The 24,106-nt window shown below is 43.3% G+C and overlaps 1 protein-coding gene across 2 annotated transcripts in view; it reads left to right on the top strand.

Annotated features, from left to right (window-relative positions):
- LOC126356585 (vesicular acetylcholine transporter-like) overlaps nt 1-24,106 on the top strand; it is an 886,345-nt gene that overhangs the window by 363,481 nt on the left and 498,758 nt on the right. For both annotated transcript variants that reach the window (XM_050007384.1, XM_050007386.1), the window contains exon 2: nt 14,839-14,927. In XM_050007384.1, coding sequence (XP_049863341.1) covers nt 14,856-14,927 — 72 coding nt within the window. In that variant the 5' untranslated portion in view covers nt 14,839-14,855. The remainder of the gene's footprint in view (nt 1-14,838; nt 14,928-24,106) is intronic.

Below are 24,106 nucleotides of genomic sequence, written 5' to 3'. Positions count from 1 at the left end.
AAACACAGGTACATGGAAGACAGCCGTGAGGGGTAGCCGTGCGCTTTGAAGCGCCTTGTCACGGTTCGCGTGGCTGCCCCCGTCGGAGGTTCGAGTCCTCCCTCGGGGATGGGTGTGTGTGTGTGTTGTCTTTAGTGTAAGATTAAGTAGTGTGTAAGCTTAGGAACCGATGACCTCAGCAGTTTGGTCCCACGATACTTCCCACAAATTTCCAAATTTCCTTGGAAGACAAGTCTTGGCCGAGGAAACAATACAACGAAAGCTTCTACAGTGAGAGCTCGTTCTCCACTAATTTGACTACCAAATGCACAAGTCCTCGCTCTCCTTGAGCGGGGCGCATTGGAACAGACTGAGATGTAAGTTACGGTCTGTACGAGTTCGCAGTTTCTGCAGTCTTGCCAAATGAGTTTGACATCTGACAGAATACCAAAAGACTTGCGAGCTCATTGCCGAGTTCTCTTTGGACGTCAGAATTTGAAGACTTGTGTACGGCAAAATATCTGCTGTGATGTTACTTTTTATTGTGTTTATGTATTACGTTTTATCTGAATATGTATCCTTCACTTATGTATTTTATAGTGCATTTTATCATATAATTTCATAATGTAATAAGTGTAAACCATGTGTGTAGTGCCATACGCTAAATGCATAAAATAAATTTGGCGGCGAAGGCGGCGTGAAGTTGAGGCGGCGCTAGATCCGGAGCAGACCTCTCTTGGCTGGCTGCCGTGAACGGGACAGGCGTGGCCCTAAATACACGAACGGCAGAGCTGCACTTTCTCCTGATTGGCTTCACGGGATATTGGAAGATGCCTACAAAAGGTTTGCCGCAGGAGCGGCCTCTCTTCCAGGCTGTTACTGATTTAGACACCCATTGTGTTTTGGTCCAGTGTACGCGAAGGACCTCTGCAGGTCGCGCTGCTGATGGTGGAGCCGGAACTTCATGTAACCGCAAGGGTTCAGCTGGCAACCGACCAGACGCCGGTGTTTTGGGATCTGGTGTCGGCACTTGTAGGCTTTTGCGATGCGCCACTGGGGAACTCTAGACAGGCAACTAACGAACAAATTGGCACATGGTTAAGACGTTTGACTCATGATCCAGTGAACCAGGGTTCAAAGCTCTTCCCGGCATCTCGATTTAGGCTCAAAGGTTTCGCTGAGTCAGCTGCGTTTAATGAGGTTCTAAGCTACTGCGCAGTCTGCAATGGTCACAGGTTCAGTATCTGCTCCCATTATTTCCCTCTCTGTTCCCTGACAAAACGAGACCCGAAGAACTTGGTCATGAGTGAGTCTGAGAATGTTTTCATTTTTTATTCACTTTAATGGTCATTAACTTCGCTGTGTGCAGCAGTCAACTGTAACTTCTACATCCTGATACGCGTTTCGTGGTGCGTCCCCTCATCAGTCGGTGCAATTTAAACTTCATTAACACATTGATTGTATTTTGGTGCCTTGCACAAACAAATAATTTCTCTAGATACTATAATTCGCGATTTGTTTACATAAGCAGCGCAGATATCGCCACATTGCCGACTGACTTCTAAAGTCAATGTTGTATTTTGCTTACTGATTCCTAAAGTACTGTTGAAGTCAGTTGGGTGTTTAAATTCAATATTGATAAATTTAAGTTGAAGTTAAGTTTCTCCATAACTAAAAAATTAAATTTATATGCGTGGTTATTTATATAGTAGTGACTGACAAACTAAATTATATGGATTATTACGAAATAGAGCACATTTTATATAAAAGACACACAGTTAATAAGGTGACATGTTGGACTGAGAAAGGTAAACGCTTGAATCTGCACGCCCATGCCGCAACTTGACGTCCAATGAGTGGCGAGATGTGACTTTTTAAGATGACTCACGTTTTATGCCCATCGGACAAATGGCCGTTGCCGTTTATGGTCCTGCAACAATCGTCCGAAGGATTCAGGTCCGGGTAGGGAGAGCTATGGTCAGGGTAATGACTTCGCCGCGTTGCCTGGGTGATTTCGTTTTCTGGAAGGCGCAATGAATCAACAAGAGGGATCATCTATCCTTGGAGACCATGTCCGCCTACATATGCAGTTTATTTTTCCTCGATATGATCGGATCTAACAACAGGAGAATGCATCGTACCACACAGCTCGCTGTGTACGTGCATGGTTCGAGAAGAACCAGTATGAGATTATCGTAACCACCCCCTCCGCCCGCCCCGCCCCCCTCCCCGGCTAGCAAACACTGCAGATTTAAACCCAATCGAGAATCTGTGGGACTACATTGATCGAGGTGTTCACGCCGTGGATCTTCAACGGAGTAAGCTAGCGCACTTGGGCACAGCACTGGGGTCGGCATGGCCCCAGTTCCTCATCGTTACGTTCTAGAGCCTCACTGTCTCTATTCCTGCACGTCCACATTGAAAACTGTGCTTACTTAGGCTTTAGAAAGGGGGTCATATTAATGTGGCAGGACCGTGCAAAAGAAGTGGCCGGTTGATGTACTTATTAAAGTAATGTAATCCACAGTGATGGAGCTCGAAAGCCATGCAATAATTCCCCCCCCCCCCCCCCCTTCCGTAACGGCGATAGACTGGTTTGGTATATCTTCTAAAGCACCTCATTCGTCGCTAACGACTCAGACGCACTGTTGTTCGCTGTTGTAAACAACATCGGACGTTAGTTTTGCGGGTTAAGGCGCAGCTGCCCTTTGAGGGCTGAGACAGTCGGCAGGTGGCCGCGCGTGTGCGTGGCCGCCGTATCGCCGCCCCGCCTCCTTTATCGGCCTGCCCTGCCCTGGTCTGGCTGCCCTGCTCTCCTGTGCTCTGCTCGCGTGCGTCACGCCACGTCCGGAAGCTGCGCGCGGCCCGCAGGTGCAGCCACAGCGGCTCCACGCGAACCTCCAGTAGGCTGAAGCAGTGCTCGCCCAAAGAAATCACTGCTACAGCTAACGGTTAATTGATACAAACTCAGCTGTATTAATACACATTTATTGGGTTACAACCGGTTTCGTTCGTCGAACATCTTCAGGTTCAGCGAACGAAACCGGTCTGAACACAATAAATGTGTAGTAATACAGCTGAGGAGGTTTCCATTAGTCATTAAAATTGGTGTCAGCTCTGATGCTCAACATGATCAAAATTATTCACTGCTAAATTTTCTGCTACGAATTTCCACGCTTCAGTCTTTGTCGTGCGCCGTGACCAGTTTCTTCATAAGAAATGGTTCAAATGGCTCTAAGCACTATGGGACTTAACATCTGAGGTCATCAGTCCCCTAAACTACTTAAACCTAACTAACCTAAGGGCATCGCACACATCCAGGTCCGAGGCAGGATTCGAGCCTGCGACCGCAGCAGCAGCGCGGTTCTGGACTGAAGCGCCTAGAACCGCTCGGCCACAACGGCCAGCTCTCCATAAGACAGGCCAGTGCTTCATTAGGGCATATCTTCCACCCGCGCACATTTTTAACACTACTTTTGTGTTCGGATCTAGTACACGGATATATTGTGCGTGTCTATATGGCTCTATCTGTAAAAATTGGGCTCCAACAGAATAACAACTTCATAAAAATTCGATATTGACAAACATTTCTCATAATAATAAAATCTTTTTACATGATGCGTTCCTTTTCTACGACAGGCTAGCGACGAGGACAAGTACCACCAACCCCCATCCCCTCACCAGTTCTTTAAAGAATCGAACTTCCAGATTCAGAAGTATGATTAGTTTCCAGATGAGTTAATGTGTTAAATATTTGAGTGCAATGATGTAAAAACTTTATGAATGAAGACGAAAACTCTACTTATGTTAGCTTCATTAGTTTCGCAGTATTCACTCACACACTATTGGAAATGTGGGGCTGTACGCGAGAAAAGGTTCGAAATTATGTTTAAAGTTGCAACTTTCTGGCAGATTAAAATTGTGTGCCGGACCGAGAATCGAACTCGAGATCTTTGCCGCACGCGAGCAAGTGCTCTACCAGCTGAGCTACGCAAGTGGGTAGAGCACTTGCCCGCGAAAGGCAAAGGTCCCGAGTTCGAGTCTCGGTCCGGCACACAGTTTTAATCTGCCAGGAAGTTTCACATCAGCGCACACTCCTTTACAGAGTGAAAATCTCATTCTGGAATCATATTTAAAGTTGGTTGGAAGTCGATAAGCACTGGGCGAATACAGTCCGGGCAATTTTAGCGTCATGAGTTACACTGTCTCAAGACAAACACTCTGTTCTATTTATAGTAATATACTTACTTTAACGTATTATTATCGTTGGTTGGGGTAGGGATAGGGGCGGCGTCACCGTTCCATCGCATTAGAGAAGGGTGGGGAAGGAAATCGGGCGTGCTCTTTCAAATGAACCATCCCGGCATTTTCCTGAAGTGATTTAGGGAAATGATGTAACACCTAAATCAGGATGGTCGACACTGCTTTGAAGCATCGTCCTCCCGCATGCGAGTCCAGTCTGCTAACCAATGTGCCACCTCGCCCGGTGTAAGATTATGTGCTCATTTGGCAACTAATGCGCCAAAACCGTTGTCACAAGTTACTTTTTGACTTAGTAGTTCATTGGTGGGATAAAGTACATCACACCTTGGTTTGTTACAGCAGCAGACGTAGCCTATTGCAACTCTGACGGAACCCTCACTTTCGCTATTGGCAGTATTCACCAAATAAGCAACGACACAACACAAACCGAGAAACACCCAGAATACACTGAGATTGGGATTTAGTGCAAGCAATAATGCAAAACAAATAAAGCGTTGACTACACATGCATTATTGAACGAAACTAACTCCTTAGTAAGGGTTTCACGGAACTATATGTTACAAAATATACTAAGAGATAATAAAATCAAACGATATCTCTTTTCGGTCATTTCCTCACGTATATTACTTATGTAACAGTTATCATTATTTTAATAACCTGAAACATATTTCAGCCACAAACAGTGTTACTTTCATAAATAACTCATTTTACCAAACCTCATTTTATAATAACAATAATGATACAAGGCTACTGCTTTAAGATCAAATACACACGAACAAAACAGAATGTTAGGCTGACAGCGGAGAGAGAGACTATAAGACAGTTACATTCTCACCGATCGGAATGAAACAGAGGTAGGGCAATGGGCACCCATTCGAGAGGACAGCCTTTCAGATCCCCGTCTGGCATTCACCATCTAGGTTTTGTGTGGTTTCCCTAAATCACTTACAACAAATACCAGGATATTTCCATTAAAAGCAACATGTCTGATTTCCTTCCCCAAAATGAGCTTCAGCTCTAATGACTTCATTTTCGACGGGACGCTAAGCCCTGATCTTCCTTCTCCTTACCTTGTATTCTCCATTTGTAGCCCCAGAGAGGATTCGCAAAAAATCGTCGCATATGGCCCTTACTCACATACACACACACACACACACACATACACACACACACACGCACACATATACACACACAGACACACAAACAAACACAGTCACACAAACAAACACAGTCACACACACACACACACACACACACACACACACACACAGATGTGCAAGCACGAAGCATAGAGACAAAGCATAGATACATAGAGAGAAACACATACACAAAATTCAGCTTGTATCGAAAATACATATATGAGCAGCTACTGTTTACTATACGGTTGCTCCACTTACTTGACAGTGATCTCTCCTCTATGTGAAAGCGAAGGCATCGGAAAAAATGTAAATTCGTAATTTATTTACAAAATCTATTTAAAAGCCAGTTGAAGAGAGTAGTCAGTTTGGTAACGTCAACTGAAAAGACGGTGTAATGAATATCATCTCTGCTGCTACTATTGACGAAGTTCACTTGTGACATTCTAATCAATAAATTTTTATGACATGTTGGAATTTCGGTGATTGCACTTGACATAAGAATAAAAATTAACAACCCAAATAGCAATTTGTTTTCATTCTACTGATGGTAACCGGCTTCAGTTGAGGGTTGTTATAGCCAGAACGATTTCCCTCCTGCAGAAGGAAAATAAATTGCGATTTCAGTTACATATAAAAAGCAAGAAACGAAAGAATATCAACAATATTTTGGAACCGACTCATTTTTAAATACCTGATAAACAATACGAGGTGACACGAAACGGATCGAATATATGGATCAGCAAAGTCGAATGAAGAACGAATTTAGAGGGAGTAGTGTACATGTTTTAAAAAATTGTATATAAGACTCTACTGTCACTATTCTACAAGCGTATGCTGAGAAATAAAGCTTCAGATTTTTTTTATGAGAGATCTCTTCGGGCATTTTAAATAAAACAAATATTATTAACATTTTATCTCTCTGCTATCCATGTCTATTTATTTGCAGCCGTCTACCGCTAGAGGGATCCGGATTGTGGCGTGTAATATGGTTGTGCATGACGAAACTATTTCGGTGCGTGAGAAACAGCGTGCTGTAATCGCGTTTCGAATTCGAAGTGTCTGTCCATACACGGAGCAGCCTCTCCTTCGGTATTACAGTGCCATTAACGCACGAGCGCTGCGATATTTGCAACTACCAGACGCCTTGGGTTCACTGTCATAGATCATCCTCCATTCAGTCACGACATACACCCCTTCCGATTTTCCTCTATTTCCAAAACTTAAACAACACTTTCAAGGACTTGGCTAGTGATGAAGCGGTGCAAGCAGAGGTGAGGGTATGGCTCCGCCAACAAACATTTTACAGTGACGGCATCAACAAGCTGACCTCTCGTTGGGAAAAACGTGTTGAATCCAGGGTGTCTGTGGAGAAATAAATTTGTGGAATACTCTCTTTCCAATTCTGAAGGTGGCATGGGTAAAATACAGGGAGAGAAAGGATATTTACAATTTGTAGAGAAAGCAGATGGCAGTTATAAGAATCGAGGGGCATGAAAGGGAAGCACTGGTTGGGAAGGGAGTGAGACAGGGTTGTAGCCTATTCCCGATGTTATTCAATCTGTATATTGAGCAAGCAGTAAAGGAAACAAAAGAAAAATTCGGATTAAGAATTAAAATCCATGGAGAAGAAATGAAAACTTTGAGGTTTGCCGATGACATTGTAATTCTGTCAGAGACGGCAAAGGACCTGGAAGAGCAGTTGAACGGAACTAACAGTGTCTTGAAAGGAGGATATAAGATGAAGGTCAGGAACAGCAAAACGAGGATAATGGAATGTAGTCGAATTAAGACGAGTGATGCTGAGGGAATTAGATTAGGAAATGAGACACTTGAAGTAGTAAATGAGTTTTGCTATTTGGGGAGCAAAATAACTGATGATGGTCGAAGTAGAGACGATGTAAAATGTACACTGGCAATGGCAAGGAAAGCGTTTCTGAAGAAGAGAAATTTGTTAATATCGAATAAAGATTTAAGTGTCAGGAAGTCGTTTCTGAAAGTATTTGTATGGAGTGTAGCCATGTATGGAAGTGAAATATGGACGATAAATAGTTTGGACAAGAAGAGAATAGATGCTTTCGAAATGTGGTGCTACAGAAGAATGCTGAAGATTAGATGGGTAGATCACATAACTAATGAGGAGATACTGAATAGTATTGGGTAGAAGAGAAATTTGTGGCACAACGTGACTAGAAGAAGGGATCGGTCGGTAGGACACGTTCTGAGGCACCAAGGGATTACCAGTTTAGTATTGTAGAGCAGCGCGGAAGGTAAAAATTGCAGGTGGAGACCAAGAGATGAATACACTAAGCAAATTCAGAAGGATGTAGGTTGCAGTAAGTACTGGGAGATGAAGAAGCTTGCACAGGATAGAGTAGCATGGAGAGCTGCATCAAACCAGTCTCTGGACTGAAGACCACAACAACAACATGAAGTCTAAAGATGTATAATATCAGTAACGTTTGTTTTATTTAAAAGCTATAATAGTTTTAGCGAAAAAAATCGGATGAATAACTTTTCTGCACTGTCCTCGTACTTACTACAATGTTTCGGATAAAGGATATTGTAATTCACCATATAGCTATAAGATTTTTGTAGTTGATTCCTTACGTGATCATTGCCTTTGTGAATGAAGAACGAGTAAATAAGTGTTTGGGATCAAATAGAATTCAGGCGCCTTACTTGCATCGTGACAGGGTTGCGAGATGGGAAAATTAGTAAGAATGCTAACGGTATCCACAGACAACCCCGACGTGTAAATTCAGAAAATCCGTTGAATTTGTGACAAACAGTTCTGTTGCCTTTGTCCTATATCTCTCTGCAAATCAAGAGAAGAAGTTCAAAGAAATTACTACGGTTGCGGTGATATGCATTTTTCGCACGTTCCACACGCTAGCTAAATAGAGCAGAAAGCGGCAGTATTAGTTTCCCGTCCAGTGTGTCGTGACTTTTTGAGTATGTAGGACGATATAAATTAAGATACAGATGCCAAAGTCATGGTCAGCAGGCACTGCTACGAGTATAGCCGTTATGAAATACAATATTCGCTTTTGTGAATATGGACAGCCATCAGCTGCATAATGGAATGACGACAATGAAAATTTGTATGGGGTCGGCAGTCGAAGCCGGATTTCTTGCTTATCGCGAACGGTCGCCTTAGTACTCGTATTCGACTGTCCTAGAGCAACTCACGGCCAGACACAAAATTCCACGTCTCGTCAGCCACGTGTCTACAACCTGTGCTCGTACATCCATTATGCGTATTCCCGTAAGGGAAGACATTTTACTTTAAAGTCGCTTGCATAGTGTCGGCGGATAAATACGCTTTTGCAGTGCCTGGCGTTATTACGAATTCCTGTGGAAGTTTGGGTCTGGCCGGGAGTCACACTCGGATAGCCAAATGGTAAGGCGAACGCTCACGATAAGCTGGAAATCCAGGTTCTAGTCCCAGCCTGGCCCAAGTTTTCATTGTCGTCATTACGTTATACAGCTGACGGTTGTCTACGTTTACCACTGCGATTACATTTCTTGTACACACACTGTAGGTTCATCAGAGCACCTAAATATACTCATCTATATTCCTCTCCTGTGCAACTAAATGTCCAAATTCATACACTCTGCTGATTATGAACAACGACACAGGCTCCCGCTGAGCAACAAAATAATTGGTTTTTTGCCAAAGAAAAGTATAAATCGATTATCATTGACCTATTAGCAATGCTTCAGTGATAATTCCTTTTCGTTTTACTTAAACAGAGAACGCGAATGTAATGAGAAATTCTGTGACAAATTCGCAGGCTCTTTCCAGCACAGCTAGAGAAGTAATTTAATAAATTTCTGCAACGAGATATTTGAGACACGACGTTAATTCCCTAGCCTACCCCGAAAAAGAACGGTGAAGTACTGTCATTATAACATGCATAAACTGCAGTGAAGAGCAACACTTAAGATTTGTATAAAACAGCGGATTTTATTGGTCTGCTTGTTAAGTGCTTATAACTTTTCGAAGAATTTAAATTTAGCTGGTTACATACTGAATTCATGCATACAGAGCCACACTGGCGACGTTGGTTGTGATCTGTTGGCTCGCTAATAACATAGCCTATGGACTTCAGAGCTACCATAATTTTGAGAACGAACAATAAACTCCATTTTCTCACTGACAACTACCTTTTACCTATACAACAATAAACATTGATCTAATTTATATAGAACTAGGGCAAGACGACCAATGATCACTGCCATGCAAATGCACAAACAAGGCCGAAAGCTTAAGGGAATCAGCGATCGCTGCGAGTTGTGAGGGTAATGGACATGGGCACCACATCAGTAGTGTGTGTGGAGAAGTTAATAATTTGAGTCAGTCAGGGCCGTGTCCGGATGGCCGAGGCGGTGAAGGCGACGGAAAATTCCGGGTCCAGCTTCCGGTCCAGCGCAAATTTTCAACTTTCCCCACTGATTTATTTCAGTACCCACAAGCAGCTGATGTCGTTACTCCTCCAGTTATGTATACCTATCGTGACAGTTTTCGAGGCGAGGTAAGAATATCCCCCTTTCAGAAGGAAGTCTATCAAGGAGAACTAGAGAACAATGTGTAACTAATAGGACATGTCGATGGTGCCCACTGCACGTTACCTAAAGATCTCAACCACAATTCTTCAGCCACTTAAGTCTGTTGACGGTGTCTATTGGAGAATATTCCTCATAACGTTCTTATAAACTGATGATGACGATGATGTTTGGATTTTTGGGCGATCAACTGCGCGGTTATCAGCGCCCGTACAAATTTCCAACCGTTTCTCAGTCCAATCTGCCACTTGCATGAATGATAATGAAATGATGAGGACAACACAAACACCCTGTCATCTCGAGGCAGGTGAAAATCTCTGACCCCGCCGGCAATCGAACTCGGGTTCTTATTAAAGATCTATTTGAAAACAGTGAGGCAGTGAAGAAATTATTGTTTCCAAACCTTACGACTCAATATCTTCTTTCCTCTCTGAGACAACCTGCGATTCAGAAGACATAAAGGTGCCGTCACTAAGCAGCCATTGGATACGCTATGGCTCTCAGCACGCTATAAAATACCATATGAACCTATTTCACTACACAATTAAACTGTTATGCCGAACATAAACACAGATATCCTTCCTTCCTACTCTGAGATACTATTAATGTCTAGAGAAAAGTACCCAACATGAAATGAAACAGTTCTCATCATACAGAATTCGTGTATCATTTTTACGCTTTCTCTGTTAGTCGCATGTACTAATAACGTTAATGCAACCATACTAGGTTCTCATAACAGGACGACGTGAATGTGTTTTGTGCATTACTCGAAAGCTTCATACAGGGCAATACCTACGGCCATTGCCATTCCAATCACGATATGCTACTATACATACAGCACCGATCTTCTATCCTCTGACGCCACGTTTTCTGTGAAACAGCACTTATCATAACGATGATATTTCCGTTTACGGTTATGACAGTGCATCTAATATCGATTTCAATAGTTATCGACCATGCAGCCGTTTGGATAACCCTTTGTGCGTACTCCCATCCTCATTTGTATCAATATAGCTTTGCTTTCTGTTCACACACGCTAGTTACAGTTTCAGAATACAAATTACAGTTCATCGCAGCATATATGATCCTTTAATTCAAAACAACACAGTCAAGGCTTACCTATGCATAACAGCTTCATACTCCATTCTCAAACACAACATTCGCAGCACCATACGTACGTTGCAGGGTATTAGTAAGTGACCACTGCAACGGGACTTAGTTTCACTATAACTATATCGAGATGAAGCAATGGGATAGTGCAGTTTGTTTTACGGAAAATTTAGTATTATAAAATTTTGTATATTTTTGATACAATCGTTTTTTATGATATTCAAATGGTTCAAATGGCTCTGAGCACTATGCGACTTCTGAGGTCATCAGTCGCCTAGAACTTAGAACTAATTAAACCTGACTAACCTAAGGACACCACAAACATCCATGCCCGAGGCAGGATTCGAACCTGCGACCGTAGTGGTCGCCCGGCTCCAGACTGTAGCGCCTAGAACCGCACGGCCACTCCGGCCGGCTTATTCATAACCGGTTTCATACCACAGTGACAGACTTCAGAAGCCACAATAGAAAGAAAAACCTATTTTAAGACCTCAAAACAAGTACGTGTGAATCACGGGTGGAATTTGGTAAACAGACTTTCACGCAATGTCAAACTAAGTATAGCCCCGAAAAATCAAGTGTACTATTTCTTCCGTACTGTTTGCACTAAATGTGCACGTCCTCTATAACACGATCCTTTACCTGTGAGAACCGTAAAATATGTAAAATTTACAAAAATAGTTCGGTCAGTTACTTGTAAAGTACAAAAATAGAGTACCGGTCGGAAAATATGTAAAACCATATTTAAAACACAGTAAAGCCTTTATAATAATAGGGGCGAAGGATCTGTCCTTATGAAGCATATTTACGACGATTGGTATCGCTGCACTTCGAGCTGATAGATGTGCAACTTGCGGCGAAAAAAGCTATGCGTTACATCCTAATATCGCGTCGGACCTCCTTTTGCTTCCCGTAGCGCAGCAATTCGACATGGCATGATCTCAACAAGTCGTTGGAAGCCCCTACAGAAATACAGAGTCATGCTGCCTCTATAGACCCATAACTGCGTAAGTGTTGCTGCCCCAAGATGCTGTGCAGAACTGACCTCTGGTTAATGACCCATAGATGTTCTATGGGATTCATGTCGGTCGATCTGGGTGGCTAAATCATTCACTCGAATTGTCCAGAACGTCCTTCAAACCAATCACGAACAGCTGTGCCCCACTGACATGACATCGTTGTTTGGGAACATGAAGTCCATGAAAGGATGCAAATGGCCTCCGTTTCCAGCCAATGACCGGTTCAATTGCAGCAGAGGACCCAATCCACACCATGTAAATACAGTCCACACCGCAAGGGGGCCACCATCAGCTTTCTCAGTGCCTTGTTGACAACTTGGGTCTATGTCTTCGTTGGGTCTGTGCCACACTCGAACCCTATAATCGGCTCTTACCAACTGAAATCAACACTCGCCTTACCAGACATTGCCTTCCAGACGTCTAGGTTCCAACCGATATGGTCACGAGCACAGGAGAGGCAATGCCGTGCTGTTAGCAAATGCTCTCTCGCCGGTCATGTGCTGTATCCCATTAGCGTCAAATTGTGCAGCACTGTCCTAATGGATATGTTCGTCGTAGGTCCCACATTGATTTCTGCGGATATTTGCGCAATGATTCTTGTCTTTTAGCACTGACAACTCTACGGTAACGCCGCTGCTGTCTGTCGTCAAGTGAATGCCGTAGGCCATTTCGTTGTTCGTGGTAATGCCTGAAATCTGGTATTCTCGGCACACTCTTGGCTCCTTGGCTGTCGGAATATTGAATTCCCTAACGATTTCAGAAATGGAATGTCCCATGAGTGTACCTCCAGTTACCATTCCGCGTTCAAAGTCTGTTAATTCCCATCTTGCGGCCATAAATATTCGGACTTCTTTTCACATGAATCACCAAGAGTACAAATGACAGCTCTGCAGATGCACTGGCCTTTTATATATTGTGTACACGATACTACCGACATCCGTCTCTAATGACCTCGTTGTCGACGGGACGTTAAACACTAACCACCACCACCACCACTACCGACATCAGTATGTGTGCATATCGCTAACCAGTGACTTTCGTCACCTCAGTTGAAGGTATCTAACCAAAATTGTATCCTTTTATTCTGTGAAAGTATCAGTGATAAGATTGTTCTAAATTAATTATTCAGCAAACCTGCATCTGACTGCGTCTGTGAACTTGTTTCCTGCACTCCTCCATTTTTCCAGAAATGCAACATGTATTTGACTCAGCAATCAAGTTTAAGACAATAATGCAGTTTGTGCACTGACGTTAAGATGGTACTGGAAAATTAACTTTTGGCCCCGATTTTTACTTGGTTCTTTCATTGGTGGGTAACTTTAGTATACTACTCATTTTCATATTCAATACAAGCAAAGGATATGGATTATGATTCAGGCTCTTAGATTTAAACACAATGTTGATCTCTCTCTCTCTCTCTCTCTCTCTATATATATATATATATATATATATATATATATATATATATATATATATATATTGTTAAAATTTTAAGTCATACACAAAAACTACTATTTCAAACGTTTTCGTATCATGAATAACTCTTACAAAAAAATTTATAAAACGCTTACTGCGTCAAACCTTGGACATACAGATCCTAACTCCGAACATTATCTAACAAAAACCAATTGCAAATGATTATATATTTTCTCTCATTTACGTGGAAAAGTTTGGTCAGGGGCAGCGACCTACCTTAACGCTGTCACCAAACGTCTGCTTCCTGCGGACACCTAGCTGCGACTCCTCGGTTTTTGACTGCAAGCTCCCGGCTCTCTTAACCATCAAAGAACCTCCTACTCAAAGATACTATACTCGTTCCACATTGCGGTTGGCAACTACCGACTATATTCTGGAGCTACCTTGAGCAGACCTTAGCACATACCTTTCACAGTGTACATAACTGCCTACGTATAAGCTCAGAAGAGAGAACGCCAACCGGACGACAAGCGCGACATTCTGCAGCCCCCTAGCACTTGTCTTCCAGCTCCTGCAATTACTGCCTCCCCAAGAAGTAAGAGGTACGATTTAAAAATCTTGCGAAGCTACTGGTTACTTTATAATATTTAAACTGTTTTATTGAAGAGGCAGACAAAGAAGCAAGATGTTTTAAGAAATCAGTAAAAATGCAAGGTGAAAGGATAAAGTATCATCTTCGCTAGTATCCTGACTTTAAGTAGGTGATGCTTCAAATACAGGTGTGTGCGACAGCAGATAAAGGCTACTTCTGCATTAAAGGTATGAATTAATCCAAAGTGACGAACACCGTAGAAAAGGAAGATAGCGAACGGTTTCATTTCAAAATTCGTGTCATGGCTATCTCTTATGTTACCTGTTCAAGTGACTTTGTCGTGACACGTTTCCCGTGGTCTGCGGGGATTGTTCCTAGGTCAGAACAAAGTAAACATTCGGGCTACACAGATAGTTTAAGCAGAGAATATTTCGTGGTAGTCGACGCTTACGATATCCACTTGACTTTCATTTTAAAAACCTAACATGTGTGAGTTGTACTGTCAGCTGCTGTGATGCTGAGTATAAAGAAGGGGGCGTGACGGCAATATTTATAAAAACAGAGGCCACCCGATTTTTCGTACACCACCCCATCACTCGAACAGGGTTCATGTTGTGTGCGATAGTAGAAAACCCACTGTATTACTTTTTCTCTCTCACGAAAATACTGCCATTAGAGTTATTTCAATGTTGCTGAGTTTTATATATATTGTTCTTCGTGGTTTGACATGTTGTTTGGTTATCTTCTGTTACAGGATGGCGCGAGTCGTTGATGACGTTGCCAAAGCGCATCTTCGCATCTCTAGATGCCACTTCGGGCACTGCAGACGTTCTTCTTCCCGAGGTAAGTCGCGGCTGCATAGCGGCTGCTGGGCTTAGCTGTGAGTAGTTACGTGTTGCCTAATGTCTAATAGCTGTGCTACCCTTGGAATAGGGTCCTGCGTTCGAAACGCACCCCGCCTAAATTTAGGTTAACAATCAGCAATGGTGGCCGAAGACTTCCGGTGTAAGAAGTTACCCTTATTCTGACAACGGCCTTTCCATAGAGCGTGGAGGAGGCGACAGAGGTTGAGGACAGTCTCTTGTCCTTGGGGTGGAAAACTGCTCCTAAAGGCGGAAGAGTCAGCAACGATCAACGGCATGAGACTTTAAAGAGACATAACGTGTAACCACAGGACACGTGGCCTGTAATAGAAAAAATGTCATGACGATCTCTCAATTGGAAAAAGATTCCAAACAGTTCCCCATTCGGACCTCCGGAAGGGCTTTCCTAGGGGGAGGTGACAATGAGAAAACAATTGAATAATTAATTAAAAGATAACTTTCTACGAGTTTGGGCGTGGAACGTCAGAAGATTAAACGTGACAGGGATGCTAGCAAATCTGAAAAGAGAAATTTAAAGGCTCAGTCTAGACATAGTAGGAGTCTGCGAAGTGAAATGGAAAGAAAACCAGATTTATCGTCAGATGAGTACAGGATAATATCAACAGCAGCAGAAAATGGTATAACAGGCGAAGGATTCGTTGTGAATAGGAAGCCAGGGCAGAGTGTCAACATTTCGGTGATAAGGTTGTTGTTATCAGAATCGAAAGCAAAGCAACAGATAGTTCAGGTATACATGCCGATATCACAAGCTGAAGATGAATAGTTCTAGAAATTAAACGAGGATATTGAAAGGGTAATACAATATGTAAAGGAAAATAAAAATGTAATAGTCATGGGTGACTGGAATGTAGTTGTAGGGGAAGGAATAGACTAAAAGATTACAGGAGAATATGGGCTTGGGACAAGGAATGAGAGAGGAGAAAGACTGAGTTCAGTAATAAATTTTAATTATTAATACCGAATTCTCTGTTCAAGAATCACTGAAGGAGGAGGTTAACTTTGAAAAGGCCGGATGATACGCGAGCATTTCAGTTCGATTACATTATCGTCAGGCAGAGATTCCGAAATCAGATACCGGATTGTTAGGCGTACCCAGGAGCAGATCACAATGTAGTAGTTGTGAATAATAGGCTGAAGTTTAACAGATTATTCAGGTAGAATCAATACGTAATCACCTCTAAAAAGAACAATCACAGAAGTTGGAAATAACATCATAGGTACAATGAACATAACTGCGAAGAAACCGTGGGTATCACAATAAATACTTCAGTTGATCTATGAAAGATGGAGGTACAAAAATTTTCAGGGTAGTTCAGCAATACAGAAATAAAAGTCGCTGAGGAAAAAAGTAAATAGAAAGTGCAGCGAAGCTAAGACGAAATGGCTGCATGAAAAATGTGAAGAAATCCAAAAATAAATGATCGTCTGAAGAACTGACTCAGCATATGGTAAAGTAAAAACAACCTTCTCTGAAATTAAAAGCAAGGGTGGTAATATTACGACTGCAACGAGAATTCCACAGTTAAATGCAGAGGAGAGAGCGGATAGGTGGAAAGACTAAACTGAAGGCATGTCTGATGTGATAGAAGAAGAAACGGTAGTCGATTTAGAAGAGATTGGGGGATCCAGTGTTAGGATCAGGATTTGAGAGAGCTTTGGAGGACTTAAGATCAAATAAAGCAGAAACGATGCATAACATCCCATCAGAATTTCTAAAATCATCGGGGGAAGCGGCAACACGACTATTCACATTGGTGTGTAGAATGTATGAGTCGGGCGACATACCATTTGACTTTCGGAAAAATATCATCCACACAATTCCGATGTCTACAAAGGCTGATAAGAGCGACAGTTACCGCACAATCATCTTAACAGTTCGTGCATTTAAGTTGCTGACAAGGATAATATACAGAAGAATGGAAAAGGAAACTGAGGATGTTTTAAGTGAAGATTAGTTTGTTTTTAGGAAAGGTGAAGGCACGAGAGAGGCAATTCTGACGTTGCGGTTCATGATGGAAGCGGGACTACAGAAAAATCAAGACACGTTCATAGCGTTTGTCGATCTGGAAAAAGCGTTCGACTATGTAACACGGTGCAAGATGTTCGAAATTGTACGAAAAATAGGGGTAAGGTGTAGACAGAGACGGGTAATGTACAATTACACTCCTGGAAATGGAAAAAGAACACATTGACACCGGTGTGTCAGACCCACCATACCTGCTCCGGACACTGCGAGAGGGCTGTACAAGCAATGATCACACGCACGGCACAGCGGACACACCAGGAACCGCGGTGTTGGCCGTCGAATGGCGCTAGCTGCGCAGCATTTGGGCACCGCCGCCGTCAGTGTCAGCCAGTTTGCCGTGGCATACGGAGCTCCATCGCAGTCTTTAACACTGGTAGCATGCCGCGACAGCGTGGACGTGAACCGTATGTGCAGCTGACGGACTTTGAGTGAGGGCGTATAGTAGGCATGCGGGAGGCCGGGTGGACGTACCGCCGAATTGCTCAACACGTGGGGCGTGAGGTCTCCACAGTACATCGATGTTGTCGCCAGTGGTCGGCGGAAGGTGCACGTGCCCGTCGACCTGGGACCGGTTCCGCAGCGACGCACGGATGCACGCCAAGACCGTAGGATCCTACGCAGTGCCATAGGGGACCGCACCGCCACTTCCCAGCAAATTAGGGACACTGTTGCTCCTGGGGTATCGGCGAGGACCATTCGCAACCGTCTCCATGAAGCTGGGCTACGGTCCCGCACACCGTTAGGCCGTCTTCCGCTCACGCCCCAACATCGTGCAGCCCGCCTCCAGTGGTGTCGCGACAGGCGTGAATGGAGGGACGAATGGAGACGTGTCGTCTTCAGCGGTGACAGTCGCTTCTGCCTTGGTGCCAATGATGGTCGTATGCGTGTTTGGCGCCGTGCAGGTGAGCGCCACAATCAGGACTGCATACGACCGAGGCACACAGGGCCAACACCCGGCATCATGGTGTGGGGAGCGATCTCCTACACTGGCCGTACACCTCTGGTGATCGTCGAGGGGACACTGAATAGTGCACGCTACATCCAAACCGTCATCGAACCCATCGTTCTACCATTCCTAGACCGGCAAGGGAACTTGCTGTTCCAACAGGACAATGCACGTCCGCATGTATCCCGTGCCACCCAACGTGCTCTAGAAGGTGTAAGTCAACTACCCTGGCCAGCAAGATCTCCGGATCTGTCCCCCATTGAGCATGTTTGGGACTGGATGAAGCGTCGTCTCACGCGGTCTGCACGTCCAGCACGAACGCTGGTCCAACTGAGGCGCCAGGTGGAAATGGCATGGCAAGCCGTTCCACAGGACTACATCCAGCATCTCTACGATCGTCTCCATGGGAGAATAGCAGCCTGCATTGCTGCGAAAGGTGGATATACACTGTACTAGTGCCGACATTGTGCATGCTCTGTTGCCTGTGTCTATGTGCCTGTGGTTCTGTCAGTGTGATCATGTGATGTATCTGACCCCAGGAATGTGTCAATAAAGTTTCCCCTTCCTGGGACAATGAATTCACGGTGTTCTTATTTCAATTTCCAGGAGTGTATACAAGAGCCAAGAGGGAAAAATAAGAGTGGATGACCAAGAACGAAGTGCTCGGATTAAAAATGGTATAAGGCAGAGACGCAGTCTTTCGCCCGTTCTGTTCAATGTATACATCGAAGAATCAATGATGGAAATAAAAGAAAGGTTCAGGAGTGGAATCAAAATTCAAGGTTTAAGGATATCAACGATACGAATCCCTGAAGACATAGTTATACAGAGTGGAAGTGAAGAAGAATTACATTATCTGCCAAATGGCATGAAAAGTCTCGTGAGCACAGATTGTTGACCGACGGTAAGTCTGAGAAAAACGAAAGTAATGAGAAGTAGCAGAAATGAGAGTAGCTAGAAACTTAACATCAGCATTGATGGTCACGAAGTAGATGAAGTTACGGAATCCTATAAGCTAAGTAAGTAAAATAACCAGTGACGGAGGGAGCAAGAAGGATATGAAAAGCAAACTAGCTCTGGCAAGAAGGACATTCCTGGCCAAAAGAAATCTAATGGTATCAAAGATAGTCCTTAATTTCAGAAAGATAGTTCTGAGAATGTACATTTGGAGCGCAGGAATTATATCGCAATGAAATATGCACTGTAGGAAAAGCGGAACGTAAGAGAATCGAAGCGTTTGAGAAGTGGTGCTTCAAACGAATGTTGAAAATTTGGTGGACTGATAAGGTAAGGAATGAGGAGGTTCTGCGCAGAATCGGAGAGGAAAGGAATGTATGGAAAACACCTACAAGGAGAAGGGAAGGACGATGGGACATGTGTTAAGATATCAGGGAATGACTTCCACTGTACTAGAGGGAACTGAAGAGGGCAAAAACTGTAGAGAAAGACAGAGATAGGAACATATACAGCAAATATATGAGGACGTACTTTGCAAATGGTACTCCGAGATGAAGAGGTTGGCAGCAAGATAGGCAGAAGACTATTGACAAAAAAAGTGTAATATTAGTGAGTGTGAGTCAGGGTGGTCATTATGAACCGAAGCAAGTGTGTATCTCAATCACCAGACAAAATATAAACGTGCACGCATGCAAAAGTAAAATCGAAGTAGTTCTTAATGGAGAACCGATAGACGGCTCAAAAATGAGTGTGACAGGGAGTATAGGTTACAACCACATTTCTCTGTTAGCTCTAGAGGATAAATGCTGCACCAGCAGCTGCCAGCCAGTACTCTCATTGTCACTTCCGTCTAAACTTTCAGTCATGCATCTCGCCTATAACTAAAGTTTTTTCTGTATATATCTGTTCCTCAGGGTCGGTCATCTACATACAGTGCTGATGACGAGAAGAATTCTTCAGCAACTGCTGCGGAGTGCCGAAGAAATGGCTCTGAGCACTATGCGACTTAACTTCTGAGGTCATCAATCGCCTAGAACTTAGAACTAATTAGACCTAACTAACCTAAGGACATCACACACATCCATGCCCGAGGTAGCATTCGAACCTGCAACGGCAGCGGTCACTCGGCTCCAGACTGTAGTGCCTAGAACCGCACGGCCACTCCGGCCGGCGGAGTGCCGAAGAATAAACACTAGCTTTCCTGAGTAATAAAGGGCACAAAGCACCGTTGTATGACTATTGTATGGAAACTATTTCCATTTCTTTCGCACTCGAAAGTTTAATACGTTGTCGCGCGGAAGATACCGAGGCTGGAATTTCACAACGTCATCTTAGGCCGGCAGATGCAAGACCATCTATTTCGAACTAAAATTATTTTCAACCATGGATCCCGTTTCACAAATGTTGTAGGGAAACTATACCATCTGAAAATGGAAATACAAAGCCGCAGTCGAGATATAGTGGGGGGGACAGTGAAGTGAATTGGTCAAATCAATATTGGGTAATACCAACGACAGCAGCAATTCGTTAAGTGAGCAGAATTCGTCATGAACAGAAAGATACTGCAGAGAATAAGTTATTGTTAACATTTCAGTGATAAGTTTATTCTCATCCGAATTGATAGCAAACAACCGCAATAACAATACCTTAGACAGCCTATATATGCTCACTTCACAAATAGAAGACGAGATAGCGAAAGTATATGAGGACACTGAGGGGTTAAATCAGTATGTAAAGGGAGATGAAAATCTAACAGTCTGGGTAGCTGGAACGCTGCAGTAGAGGAGAAAGCACAAAACAGATCTATGGGAAAATATGGCATCGACAGTAGAAATAAGAAAGACTGACTTCTGCAACAATTTCACTATTAAAAAAAAAATAATGCATAGACTGTTCATAAATCACAAAAGGAGGAGGTATGTTTGGAAAAGGCCTGGATTAAATACGTCAGCCATTGGTTCCGAAATCAGTTATTGGGTTGTAAGGCCTATTGACGTACTGACACAGATTCAATTATTTTCTCCCTGTAGGGCACCATAGTCGTATATATCGATGTGTTGTACAATCACCCTATTACTAAACGACGGACAAAGCCGATCAGGAAGTGAGCACATAGCGTGCAAGCGTCAGAATTAAAACCAGAAAGCTTACTGCGTGCAGTAATAGTCATCTATATAACTAACACCACGTTACAATATACTATATGTGCTCGCTATCGTTGGTAGACACTAACTGCTCTATTTCTACCATTGGTGTCCAACACAACACGAATTTTGAGAATGTAGAACACATGAGCTATACATTCCAAAGCTCGAGAAAGCATCGAACACTTGACCGCTTAATTAGTGATAGTGACAGGAAAGAAACCATCAGAAGGTCTCATTATATTTTAGACGGGCATGAGGGGATCAGCACTTCCTGTCGCTATATTTCCGCTTTGGACCTTATATCCGGCTTCCCTTCATTTTCACGTTCAGATTAAATATAGCTGCAGAACATTGCACCATTTTCACCTAATTTAGTGAAAACACGAGTAAGAAGTAGTAAATTTGGTACTCTGCGGTTAGGAAATCGTATACCGTATTCTCTACAAGCAGCAATGGCAACGTTTCTATTACAAAACTAGTACACAAATATCATACCTGCATACTCAACATTTGTAATTACCTGCGGCACGACCGGCTGGAGTGGCCGGTTCTAGGCGCTACAGTCCGGAACCGACTGGAGTACGGTCGCAGGTTTGAATCCTGCCTCGGGCATGGATGTGGGTGATGTCCTTAGGTTAGTTAGGTTTAATTAGTTCTAAGTTCTAGGCAACTGATGACCTCAGAAGTTAAGTCGCATAGTGCTTAGAGCCATTTGAACGTGCGGCATGTATAAAAGACATAGCAGAACTGGGCATCATGTTAGAATCACTGTCACAATCGCAGGTGAACAATGCAAATTTCTAAACTCAGACACAACTTTACAACTTGAATTTTAGACAAAAATGACAATCTGTAAATAAAACTACAGAAACTGGAGTATCAATATGCGAAATGAAAACTAATCGCTGTATTTCTTTTTTGAATATGCACTGGTGTAGCACACAGAAAATAGAAAATAAAATAAAGCTGCTGCTTGCGCATCATTCATACGCAAACTATCATACGAAATGAAATGGCAAATATTTTCAGGCAATTGACCACTCAGACCAAGATATCGCGTTTTTTTCTTCGTATATTACGTAAGACAGAGAAAGAACACGAGGTGGACTGATTTGAAGAATTAGGAGTTTTGATTCATGGCACAGTACGTGGTAACATGTTGCTACATGAAAATCTAAAAAGTAACAATGTAAATTTCTTCAAAAACTTCTCCATTGTGGAATATGTGTTTCATTAATATAAGGAGACTTCATTAATTGGGGAAGAACTGGCTTAATAATACTTAATAACCGAGATATATTATCCAGTTATACTGTATTATATATGTCACAACATAAACATTTAAAAAATGGTATTTTTATCGGTTTAATATCGTAGCAACTGAAATCTTACAAATTAAGAACCTTTTCAATGCAGCGAAATGAATGTCAAAGTGCTAAGTGATGATGTTATAGTTATTATTTGTTCTGGATAAATTTATATTCAACAGAAATGGTGGGATGACTTAAACATATAACAGACTGAAATGAATTACCTTAAAATATTAAATGATATAAACATACAAGGCACTTAAGACATTTATTAAAATAAATGTCTTTCTCTACAGCAACAAATCTCAGTACTTATCATCACTGGCACAGCTCACGAACAGACGTCGTCACGCTTCAGATTCATGCGCATGTATCTGTGCAGTACCTGATGACAGCAGCGTTCTGCCAAAAAGTGTCATGCTAAGAAAAATTAGTAATATGTGACAGAAGCAAAAAAATGTATTATATATTTGTAATATAGTCAATGACCTCAACAAATTCTCTGCAAAATGAATAAATTTAAGTAACCATGTATAATCATTTCCTCTTAGTTTCTGACCTCTAATGACCTCGATGTCGATGGGACGTTAAACCCAACCCATCGTCGACTCTGCAGAGGACTTCCTGGTTTCTTTCCATACCAGTCCATTTAATTTTGAGGGGCTTTATGTAACACCACAATTCAAATACTTCGATTCTCTCTTTTTGCAATTTTCCTAGACTCATGGGTTCCCTTACACTCAACGTTGTGCTCCAGATGTACACTCCTGGAAATTAAAATAAGAACACCGTGAATTCATTGTCCCAGGAAGGGGAAACTTTATTGACACATTCCTGGGGTCAGATACATCACATGATCACACTGACAGAACCACAGGCACATAGACACAGGCAACAGAGCATGCACAATGTCGGCACTAGTACAGTGTATATCCACCTTTCGCAGCAATGCAGGCTGCTATTCTCCCATGGAGACGATCGTAGAGATGCTGGATGTAGTCCTGTGGAACGGCTTGCCATGCCATTTCCACCTGGCGCCTCAGTTGGACCAGCGTTCGTGCTGGACGTGCAGACCGCGTGAGACGACGCTTCATCCAGTCCCAAACATGCTCAATGGGGGACAGATCCGGAGATCTTGCTGGCCAGGGTAGTTGACTTACACCTTCTAGAGCACGTTGGGTGGCACGGGATACATGCGGACGTGCATTGTCCTGTTGGAACAGCAAGTTCCCTTGCCGGTCTAGGAATGGTAGAACGATGGGTTCGATGACGGTTTGGATGTAGCGTGCACTATTCAGTGTCCCCTCGACGATCACCAGAGGTGTACGGCCAGTGTAGGAGATCGCTCCCCACACCATGATGCCGGGTGTTGGCCCTGTGTGCCTCGGTCGTATGCAGTCCTGATTGTGGCGCTCACCTGCACGGCGCCAAACACGCATACGACCATCATTGGCACCAAGGCAGAAGCGACTGTCACCGCTGAAGACGACACGTCTCCATTCGTCCCTCCATTCACGCCTGTCGCGACACCACTGGAGGCGGGCTGCACGATGTTGGGGCGTGAGCGGAAGACGGCCTAACGGTGTGCGGGACCGTAGCCCAGCTTCATGGAGACGGTTGCGAATGGTCCTCGCCGATACCCCAGGAGCAACAGTGTCCCTAATTTGCTGGGAAGTGGCGGTGCGGTCCCCTATGGCACTGCGTAGGATCCTACGGTCTTGGCGTGCATCCGTGCGTCGCTGCGGAACCGGT

The sequence above is a fragment of the Schistocerca gregaria genome, chromosome 1 (assembly GCF_023897955.1).
Source record: "Schistocerca gregaria isolate iqSchGreg1 chromosome 1, iqSchGreg1.2, whole genome shotgun sequence".
Classification (NCBI taxonomy): Eukaryota; Metazoa; Arthropoda; class Insecta; order Orthoptera; family Acrididae; genus Schistocerca; species Schistocerca gregaria.
This window is presented reverse-complemented; position numbering and strand designations above follow the sequence as displayed.